The sequence below is a fragment of the Parasteatoda tepidariorum genome, chromosome X1, assembly GCF_043381705.1.
Source record: "Parasteatoda tepidariorum isolate YZ-2023 chromosome X1, CAS_Ptep_4.0, whole genome shotgun sequence".
Lineage (NCBI taxonomy): Eukaryota > Metazoa > Arthropoda > Arachnida > Araneae > Theridiidae > Parasteatoda > Parasteatoda tepidariorum.
The window spans coordinates 5,851,978-5,864,305 of NC_092214.1; the positions used below are offsets into that span (position 1 = coordinate 5,851,978).

The 12,328-nt window shown below is 28.6% G+C and overlaps 1 protein-coding gene across 1 annotated transcript in view; it reads left to right on the plus strand.

Moving 5' to 3' along the window:
* LOC107440087 (uncharacterized) overlaps positions 1 to 12,328 on the plus strand; it is an 83,676-nt gene that overhangs the window by 61,386 nt on the left and 9,962 nt on the right. The window contains exon 2 of the mRNA XM_071187323.1: positions 4,587 to 4,664. Within this exon, the coding sequence (XP_071043424.1) occupies positions 4,587 to 4,664 (78 nt within the window). The remainder of the gene's footprint in view (positions 1 to 4,586; positions 4,665 to 12,328) is intronic.

The window sequence follows — 12,328 nt, forward strand, 5'->3', positions numbered from 1 at the left end:
ACATTTTCATTCAAAAACGCAGTTGCTATTTAAAAAAATATACTAAAACATGTGACGGAATGACACAAAAAAAAGTTACTTTTATTTAATATATTAAACTTAAAATGACTTAAAGGCTATGTTTTAAATGTTTAAATTTTGTACTATATGCATATTTTTATCAAAATATTGCAAAAGAAAGATACATTTCTTTTATTTTATAAGTATTTTTCAAGAAAACAATTTGAGCACAAATGTGAAGAATTCACTTGTCAGCCATGTGATTACTTTAGAATGCTGCCAGATTCAAAAAACTTAAAATTATCAAAAATTAAACAGTAATATGTAGACTTTGGCTATTTTTGAACATATTTTTAAAATTAAAATATGCAATTCATAAAAAAAAAAATTCACTTAAAAGTTGACACTTTCGCGGAATTGCCCTACACTATTAATTAAATAATAATTAAATAAAATAATTAAATTAATTAATCAAATTAATTTATTAAATCAATTAAAGAGAAAATTACTAAAGGTTAAGCAAAATTTTCTGCAATTCAATAATTTGCTATTACTTAACTTTTAAAAATATCCAGGTGATCAAAAAGTATGTGCTACTGCAGCTTAGGGAGACATGCAAAGATATATGAAAAGCCGCTATGTTCCCTGTTCTTGATTTAGTGTTTGATATATTTTTGCAAACGAATATTCTATTCCAAGTGTTGCGAATTTTCAAAATCTTTTCGCTATTTAAATAAATCTCAAATATATACCTCAGGCTAAAACTAATTTGAATAAAACACAAAAATGGATAGAATAGAATTTTCTATGTTTCGAAGCTTAGGGGGTTCTTGTAAGTAGAACCGAAATTATAGCTTCAATTCACATTTTGTTTGCTTTATTCTTACGTATCACTACGTATACCATAAAAGAGTCTAATTACTTTTGTCTAATTTGGTCTAATTAAAAATCTAATTACTTAATTTGGATAAAACTATTTTTCTGATTTTTTACATGAATTATATAGATTCAATATAATTTCTGAAAATGTGTTTAGCTAAATTCAAGAGTTTAGTGGAAAAAGGTACAAATAACATTCTAAAATGTTTTTAATGGAAAATGTGTTTTGTAAACAACTTTCTCTTGATGCTTGCATGTAATGAGGTGCAAAATCCCAGGATAACATATGATTCATAACGTCTTTCAGCATTTGGCTGTTAATGGCCACAACTTTCAAAAGATACAAAATTTTTTGAGCATAAAAACTGACTTAAAAACACAGCTGTTTTGAAAGACAAGTATTTTTCATTTAATTTTTATTCTTACCAATTTAAAGTAACGATAGTGAACCTCTTTCACGCCTCTGACGATAATATTTCTTTTTTAATTTTCTATAACTGCTTTCCATAATTATGCTTCATTCTTGACTGTTAGAATTTTCTCTGTAAAAATTTTCATTCTAAAATTACGGTAAAATAACCGGTAGCTGTCTGTCCATCCAATTAACTGTAAAGTTTACGGTAAAGAACATTTTTCTCCTTAACGGTTTTTGAAACCACTTACAACTAGTATGGTTAAAAAAAAAATTTAAAAAAACATGAATACAAACGCTGGGACTCGTATCCCCGTTCTGTCGTCATGAGATTGACAGATTAGCTCTCTTGTCTATAATACGTACTTAGCTGCAAGGAACTAAGTGACTTCATTAGATCGGCCTAGTTGGAGCAATAAAATTCAGGTTGTTTCACCGTATTGGATTAAAGCAGTTATTAAACGATCTTTCTCACAGTTAACAGTTTTAATATCATCTAATTTATGGTTATTTAATTGATTTATTTGAATATGGTAAAATAATATTAAAATAAATTTTCATTTAACCATTTTTTCCGAGAAATTTCTAACAGTGTTAGCGAGATAGTGTTTCATACATTAATTAAACATAAAACAGTACATTTCAAGCAAAAAAACGCACTTTTTTTAAGACCCTTTACATAAAAAAAAACTTTCTTCTCGTTTGAATTATAATAATTCCAAAAGGTGAATTTCAAACAGAATGTTTCTAACATTTATTTAGAAACTTGTAATTTTCAATTGCTTCAGATTTCCGTGATTATTTTCCGAAGAAAAAACTATTAAAGATTTTCATTAGCTGTTTTTTAATGTTAAGTTCAAAAAGAATTGGATGCACTTGCTAAAAATTAACTGAACACTTTCGTTTTAAATTCTACGAAACAGAAAATTCAGTTTGATTCATATGTATGCATCATTATTCAGTATTGAGAACAGGATTAAATTGCTTACAAAATCATTTTCTTTCTGCTTGCAGATCTAAAATTGGGAAATAACTTCTTCATATGATTCCAAAGAAGATGTGTAACACGACAGTTACTTCTGGCAAAACACTTCTTTGCAAAATATCTACCATTGTTTCGAGAAACAGATTGCAAAATGAAGTGCAGTGAAAGCATTTATTCCATTATTACTTTGAAATAAAGATATAAACCGATTTAACGTGAGACATTTTTTTAGGCATCAAGATTTTCAGGCAATATTTCTGAGTGGAATAAAATTTTTAGAACTGGAATTTTTTTTCCTAAATGTTATTATTGCAGCAATTTAACTACACACTGATTCGGTCTATTTTATAAGTAATTCAATAATATAATTAATTTTTAAAATTTTAAGTTCAACTATTTGGACATAATTATATAGCTATTAGTGAAAGTTAAGAAGTTGAGTGTTAAAAATCAATTCTTGAGTGTTGAAAATCATCATATAAAAAAGCAGTGAGGGCTGAAAGACGGAAATAAAACAATGGAATAAAATAAAAAAGGAAACTTATATGCAAAATTTTCCAGTTTTTAAACTGAAAAAAAACATTCAGATTAAGGATTTTTATTCAACTTTTGTAGACTATACAACATTTACAGTTTTATTAGAAAATGAGCTTGAAATTGGTTATGACAATTGAACATCTTGAACATTTTTTACTGAGACTTTTCATAATGATATGTACACGGAGAAAAAAATTCTGAGAAAATTCCAGTTCTGCATGGTAAAAACATAGAAAAAAAAACATAATTCTGATAAAACCAAAATATACGATATTTAAATCTTTTACATGGTTACGATTACCGTTCAAACGGTAACGGTTCACCGGAAATTCTGGTCTTCAAAATTATTGTTCTTATTTCCTCACATTTAGAAAAATATAAAAGTGAAAAGTAAATTAATCAGAATAAATGTTTTTTTTTGTCATACTCTAAAGTATTAGGATAAAATTCCTAAATTTTTCCTCATTTATCTAAGTTTGACACATATTATAAAACAATATTTTATTAGTAATTTTACCAAATTCATTACCACAGCGCTTCGGTAAAAATTACCATGTTTTTTAGTTCCCATAGAGCCAGAAACACGGTAAATTTTATTATATTCAGGTAGTTTTGAACATGCTTTTTTTGCCAGTGTAGTAAATAATTCTAAATTTTCAATTATTTTTTTAATGCATTTTTGGTCAGATATAGAAGATTATCCTAAAAATTAAAGCTTTATTTTTTTCATAACTTTCTTGAATATCATTACACATCAAAACAAAATTTCCAATAAATGATCCAATATATCATAGAAAGATCTGTTTGAAATTTCATAAATATTTACTCTATCCCCAAGAAGAGCTATATCATATTAGTTGCAACATCATTAAGTAGTTTTTAAAAAAATAAGGATCGTGAATTTAATTTATCAATTTATTTTTGACTAAAATATATTTTTAAGATATTAAATCACTTCAAACTTTTGCCTCTCTTTACATAAAGGTGCATATTATTTCATTTTTATTTCATTAACAAACATAAATTAACAGATTATCTTCAACGAAATGACATTCAACTGCATATTCTCGTCATTTTTTAATCCAACTCTGAAGACAAGGGAACTTTAAAGTTGAATATTATGACAAGCATTTTTCGTGGATAAAGTTTTGACCTCAATAGTCTTGGATAATAAACTACTGAAATAAGGTTATTCATAAATTAAATTTATTTAAACTAATCAGTAGTTAATTAACAATTACAACCGAATCACTTTATCTTTAAAGAGTATGTCAATCTAAAATTTCTCACAAACTTTTTTGGATATATTTAATTATTTTTTTTAATTAAGCTAGAAAGAAATTTGTAAAAGTTTGTGAATTTTTAGGTTAATTTAATCTTATAGACGATTATAAAAATAAACAAAAGCCTTCTTCATTAGGCCTTTATTTTCTTAAAGTCTTAAACTAAACTAACTTAATAAACTGAAAATTGTATAGGTAGTATTTAGAAAAATCAAAGAATCATTAATCAATTTTAAATACAACTTTTTTGATGGTTTGATAATGATTGGCCAATGACTGAGTAGAAGTGTGCAGATAATTCCACACTTTTACTTTTCTCATTGAGTGATAATTCCATTTAAAATAATCTACTTACAACTCGATTACTTATTTTTTTTTTAATTTTGAAGAAAATAGCTACATAAAAATATTGATGCATTTAGAAAAAATAGCTACATAAAACATAATTTGCATATATTAAACTTACTGAAACTTCTCCTTTCTTTTGCAGCGATTCCCAAAGTTACATCTAGAGCTGCCTTTCATCAACATCATATTTCAAGCGGAATTATTCAATTAATTATAGAAGGTAACAAAATTCTATTAATTTTATTAATTTATTATTATTTATTTATTATATTATGCATTTGAATGCATTGTCCTCATTGCCGACTTTTTACGATGCAATCTTATAAAAAGATATAGCTTTGAAAATAACTATAAAGATGCAAAATAGTAAATTTCCCTAATTTAAGTAATTTTTCATTTTCTCTTAATTTAAAAAAAAATACTACATAATGTGTGGTATAATATGTATATAGCATTCAGTTATACATATATNATCAAACAATAGCATTCATTCAAAGTTCCATTCCGCTTGATTTTTTGTCTATCTAATCTATTGATGAATGATATTTTTTGAAATCTTGAGTTCATGAATTTGAATATCGTTACAAAAGATTAATGGAGATATTCTTGTATGAAATGTGGCCATTCATAATTATCGCTGTCTATTATTTTTAATAGTCTGATTAATTAAAGGAAGTGAATGCCATTTTCAGGTTAAACATAAATTGATGTCTTTTTAAGGTTAAATTTCTGACCGGTTTACACTCACCAGGTATACCCTATACACTGATGCTTTTTTTTATTTTTTTATTTTATTTTTTTTTTTTTTAAGGTTGCGTGACATCGCCCCAGTATATATTTTTCAGGAAAACCCAATACTAATGTGCTGTTGTTGTTGCTTTTTTTTTTAAAGTTAAGTGCCTTAAAAAATTAATATGTAAAAAGAGTAAAAAAATTAAAAAAGAATAAAAAAGATTAAAAAAGATTAAAAAAAGATTAAAAAAGAACAAAAAACATTAAAAAAGAATAAAAAACATTAAGAAAGAATAAAAACTTTCCAGCACAAAGTATTCGCACAACAAATGAACAACGCATACAAAGTGCGCACATCTGCATTCAAAGTAACAAACAACTGATATTGTCTAGCTGTTTGCGCAGTAAATTCCTGATATGCATGCGTTTTGGAAATATCTTGCCAAATAATTCGAAAATTAATACATTGACCAAACTTATTGTTAATTATTAATAATAACGGATAAATGTAATAAATTCTGATAGATTATTCAGTTTACTCGAATTAATTGGTTATTATCAATAATAACCGACGATAATTTATATTAACGATAATTGCATTGACCGTAATATCTATACAATATTATTTCATCTTTTCACTAAAACAGTTAAAGGATTTAATCAAATCACTTACTTTCTTTAAGGAAATCTCCCCAAAGGAAAGTTATTTTAACTTCTTCCGTGAATTGATCTTCTACCTCAGAGATTTGATTCAATTTTCGTTTTTATAATCTTCCTGCGACATATATATATGTATATACGTGCATATATACTTGAAACATTAGGAGAGTTAGAATCAATAAAAGATTCGCGACACTAAATTAAATTGTATACAATAATTATTAAGGCAATATTCGTTCAACAAATACGACAGATACTTAAATTAATGGAACAACTAATTATTTCGATATTCTGGGAATGAAAATTCGATAAGAGATAAGCAGTAGTGGGCAGTATATTTTGCGTACCCATTTTCGAACAAAAAAGAAATATTTCAATGTCTGTCAATGGATTTGACAAATCGCAAAGATTGACCGAGAAAATCCGAGGGACGTACATGAGTATGTACATTTTTTGGAACATACTTAACTATAATTAAATTATTTTTATAAAGCTTAATTTAAAGATCAAAATCATGCTATTCCGGGTATTTTTCCATGTCAGTTTTATTTTAAATTATTGTGTACTTTTTATTTCGCACTATATCACAACGCTGTAACACAAAATTGTATCCCCATGCAAAATCACACGAAATTTTGATTACTGTGTTGAGAACTTATTTCACTGCGCTGCATGAAAAAAAAAGTCCTAAAACCAATCCTTTTGATTTTTTTGTAAAATATCTTCCTGAAATAGAATACCACCCCCGTTTTCGCCCACCCACCAGTATTTTCTAAGAACATCCAACCGTCTATGTTTATCACTTTTCAATAAATTCATGTTCATTAATTTGATTTGAAGGGGGGGGGATAATTTCTAAAGTTAAACACTATGTGAAGGTCAAGCGAGTCAAAAAGTTCTAAAACGTGAACAGTTGTAGCAATGTAATAGATTTAGGTGGTATTTTCTTTCTTGAACTGTAACAGAAGAAGAAAAATCATTAAAGGAAAGATCGTACTGGGGATTTTTATGCAATTCTTTAATTGATTACACACTAACGCTCCCCCTCACACGGCTTTAGTCAAAATTGTTACTAAGAGCTTGTATTATTTGGGGGTGTTTGGTGAAAGTTTGAATGTTTAGAAAATAGATTAAAAAATTGTGAAAAATTGACTCGGGGAGGTCCGAAAGCTTTAGCGAAAAAGTTACGAAAATTAACTGAAAGCATCTTTCTCTCTTAATTTGGATAAAACTAATTTTCTTATTTTTTTTTTTTTATATATATATATATATATAGATTCAATATAATTCCTGAAAACATGTTTAGCTGCATTCGAAAGTTTACTGAGAAAAGGTACAAAACAATATTCTAAAATGTTTTTAATAGGAAAATTTGTCTTTCACTTTATGAGTGCATACAATGGCGTGCAAAAGTCTCCGACAAGCATATCATTCATAAAGTCTTTTCGTATTTGGCTGTTAAAGCGCACAAATTTCAAAAGATGCATAATTCCTTGCGCATAAGAACTGAGTTAAAAACGTATAGCTGTTCTGAAACATGAACGTTTTAGGCCTCTCTCTTTCTCTCTCTCTCTCCCGATTTTAGCTAAACTTTTGGCTAAAGATAGAGCGTTCGCCTTCCAATGCAGCGAACCGGGTTCGAATCCCAGTCGATACGAATTCCGCATCCGGTTTGCACCGACCACAGTGCTGACGTGAAATATCCTCAGTGGTAGACGGATCATGGGTGAGAGTTCCCTTGTCGTCAGGTCGACCGTGGGAGGTTTTCGTGGTCTTCCTTTCCATGTAATGCAAATGCGGGTTAGTTCCATCAGAAAGGCCTCCACGAAAGCAAATTTCTCCCAATACTCGAGCCTGGCGTTCCCTTATCTTCTGGATTGGATTCAAATTTACAAGGCTACGGAGTTGAAGATTAGTAGTCGTAAACCCATGAAATTGGGTTGGCTGTTCAACGACGGTCATAAAAATGAAAAACTTTTGTCTAAATATTTTTGTTATTACAGGGAGTTTGGAAATAAAAATAAAAGCCGTAACTTGTATTTGAGTAAGTAGCAAATCAACTAAAAAATTTTGGAGAAATAAAAACATTTTTTATTACAATTTAAGTGAAAAATATCCCTAAAAACTCTCTGCTTGCTACATCTGTTCGGTTTTCTAACTTCTCACCTCTTTAGCTCCTTACCTTTCACCTCTTTAACTAAGAAATTTACGATATGAATAACCCCTTTTCCTTTCGCCAAATCAAATAGAGCGTTCGCCCTCCCACGCTTGGATTCGAACGGGGTTCGAATCCCAGCAATGGCTGATCGATACGAATTCCGTACGTGGCTCGCACCGGCCAGAGTGCTGACATAAAATATCCTCGGTGGTTAACGAATCATGGGTTAGAGTCCCCTTGCCGTGCCTAACCAAGGAAAAGTTTCGTGGTTTTCCCCTCCATGTAACGCAAATGTGGGTTAGTCCCATAAAAGTCCTCCACGAAGGCAGATTTCTTGCACTACTTGATCCTGGAGTTCCCTTGTCTTCCGGATTGGGTTCATACTTACAAAGTTACGAAGTTGAGCATTTGGTAACCGTAAACTCAAAACGGTTATAAAATAAAATAAGGGTTTAACGACGGTTTTAAAATAAAATAAGGGGGGTTCCCAAATACCATTGGATGATGCAGAGAAAAAGGAATGATATTTCGATTCAAAAGGTCATTTTACGTTAGAATCAACAGAAATGGAAACGAGGCTCGAGAAAAAATTTTCTTTTCTTTTTGCAGCGCAGTTTTATTAAATACAGCAGATTTCAGACGAGGCATTAATCCTTGATTCATAAGGGTCTAATACCTATAGGGAGCCCTTGTATGTTAGGAAGAGCAATTTCTCTTATTCAATCTTTTGATTACATAACTGAACTCTAATTGGTAATACCGGAGGAATTAATCCTAGATCAATGAGAATACTTTTTAATTAAAATGTGTCCCTTGAAAGCAATTATAAGGTTATCGAAATTTGACATAAGAGTTTCATATACATAGATGAAAAAGCACAAAAATAACATTACAAAGAACTATTTTTTTATTTTTTAAAAACAGTTATAGATATAGCGAAGGTAAACTGAATTAATTATAGCTTATTTTCCCTTTTTAAACCTTTTGTTAAGAAATGATTATTTAGGTAAGTTGTAGAATACCAACAATAATAATGTATTTTAGCGTGAATGTATTTTAGCAATGAAATGCGTATTTTTTTATGAAAAGTATTCCTTGCTGATTGATTGGGTAAATAGTTTATCAGTTACTATTATCATTAGTTTCATTAACTATTATCACTATCTAAGGATTCATAACAGCAGCAATTGTTTTGGATTTATTTTCTTATCTTTATACTTTTATTCTTTTAGAATGTTTATACTGGCTTTTTAATCGTTTTCAATGCTTTTGAATTCATATTATTTTAAATACGTGGCATCAGAGTTTGCTTTTTCTTTAACTCCCCTTTTTTTACCTTTAAAATATATTATTTTAAAAACTTTTTTAAGTATCTGGTCACTAACTTCAAAAGAGAAAAATTTCAAAGTTTTGTATCTAAATGATTTTGAGACAATTTCTTTTCATATCTAAAATACCGTTAGTTGGAAGATTTAATCGCAATTTTTTTTCTTCTATAAGATCTTAAATATACTTTTGTACTACAGTTGCATGTAATCCACCGATCAGTATATTTATTATAACTTCTTTCTGCCTATGACTCAAATAATGCATAGATTGAAATAATGAAAATAAAAACGTTATTCTTTCCGTCTGTAATATTTCCCTCACTGTTAGAAATTTCTCAGAGGAAATTGATAAATAACAATTTATTTCATTGTTATTTTACCATATTCAAACAAAACAGTCAAACAACCATAAATACGATGGCATTCAAACTTAACTGCTTTCACCTAATACGGTCTAACAACTGGAATTTTCTCGCACCAACTAGGTCTACCTAATGAAGTCAATTAGTTCCTTACAGATGGCAACATACTATTGCCAAGGGGGCTAATTTATCAATCTCGTGAGTGAGAGAACGGGGGTTCGAGTCCCAACGTTGACAATACGATATATCATCCATTCCCTTCAACACTATGAGGAGTGTCCAGTGTCTTGCACTCCCCAGTTTGAGACCCTGGGTTATTAGAATACGATAAACTCATTCGCGCATGAATGGCAGCACCGTAATGCTTCTGAAACTATATCCAAAGTCCATTTAATTTTCTTCGTTTATGGTTTTGAAATCAAGTTAGTTGTAGAGGGTTAAAAACAATATAGTTTTGTTTTCATGGTTTTTTTAATCATTCTAGTTGTAAACGGTTTCAAAACTGTAAAGGTAAAAAACATTCTTTACCGTAAATTTTACGTTTAATTGGGTGGGCAGACTGCTGTCTGTTACTTTATCATAATTTTAGAATGAAAATTCTAACAGTGCTTTTGCATGAAGGCTTTTAGATGGTTTTTCTTTACGAAATTTAAGTTTTTGTAAAAAAGGTATATTATGACCTGTATTGTTCTGAACAATTTGACACCAAGTATTAGATAGTACTTTAAATACTTCCAAATATACGGCTAAGATACTGAAACCCCCTGATTGAAATCAAAAAATGACACTTTCATTTTCTTAATTGGAATCATCCACAAACTCACTTTTTTATTTAAAGTTAATTATTAAATTTTTTGTCTTTAAATCTACTTTTCACAATTTAAATTTTGTCACCCTCACCAAGATTACTCGACTTCTAATAAACCTATTTAAATTAAACTTGGCAATTAGTTTCAGTGTAGTATATTGCTCTAATTCAAATTATCACTTGAATATTAGTCTATAATTTATATTTTTAAGTGGGGTCAAAATAACCATTTTTTTATAAAAATCCAATAAATTATTTTTTTAATTGAAAAAATACTTTTAGTTCTCAATTTCTCGGAGCTAGTATGGTTTTAAAAAGAGTATGTTCGATTGCCTATTAAAAGTTGTTGCGAATTATTAATTAGATTTTTATAACTTTTATCATGAGCTCAAAATATCAAAGTATCTTTTTTTTTCTTCAAATTTAGACCAAAAGAAGATTAAATTTAAAAGTTCTTTTCATTTTTTCATAAAAAATATTTGCATTTAAATAATGTCTGTGCATTTTTTATATTCCTTTAAAAAATTCAGAATCTTACTTTAAATATTATATAAGTTATAGAAAGTCAAAAAAAAAATGTACATTGATGCTTCCTGGGTGAAATCAAAACCATCTAGATCCCTTAAATTAATACAATGATCTTTCTATACTAAGAACTTACATGGATTTTTAAATCAAGGAGCGTGAGTAAAATATTTACAACATTTAGTAAATTAAGTTAGCTGATTAGATTTAAGAACAGAAATAACATATAATATTTCTCTACATTCAAACAGGTTTCGTGTACCCATCCTTTACAGTTGCGAAATTCTATACAACCCATCTGAGATTTTAACCAGTAGTTTAATTTGTACTGCTACAAGTTTTTGCACTACCAAATTTCTCCGATAAACAATGTCTCAATTTATCCAACAATGCCATTCTCCAGAAAAAGAAATTTATATTTTTTAAACGTGATGTTGTTTTAATAATTAACTGTTTTAATAATTTAAAATAATAGGAAAAAAGTTGTCTGATGTTGAGTACTGCACTGGTCATTCAATTAAGTCTAAGTAAAATGGCAATTGTCTGCAACTATTTTCATGTAATATAGGAAATAAAAATAAAACAAACCTACTGGACGCCACAATGGCATCGGAAATGACATGAAAACCCTAAAGATTAGAAATTGGAAGGGAGTTGCCATGGATAGGAGGCGCTGGCATTCCTCAGCTGTTGAGGCAGCCAAGGCCTGCAAGGGGCTGTTGCTTCAATTTGGGCAGACATTAAAAAAAGTTATAAAAATAGATTTTCCTTATGAACGAAAGCAGCTAAGAAATAAATTCACTTAAAAAGAACACAAGAAAAAATAATTTAAAAGATTATTTTGTGTGCAGAAAGTTTATTAACATTTAATATTTTTGTTTATATTCTGCTACCTGGGAAAGGGGTTATCAAATTTTACTAACTTATGAAAATCAAAATTTTTTTAATCGAAGACAAAAAGTCAAAATTTATAAAAAAAAAAACTTTAAAGGTTGTGCTACTTGTACCAATTTTTTCAAATATGAGACAGACTTAAAAAAATAAGTGATTGGTTCCATTTTTGAACGAAAGTAGCTTAAAATGATTCGTTTTCTTTTAATACATCGCATTGTTTATTTGATCAAAATGCAGGTATATAAATTTAAATTATTAATTATGTATCGATAATTTTAAAGTTATTTCAACAAGTAAAGATAATTCAAATTATTATGCAGATTGATGTGTTTTCAAATGTAATAATCTTAGGAAATTTTGTTGACTTCTTTTAAAGAAACAAATAATCTTAAATTTTCCATTTTTAAGAATAAAAAA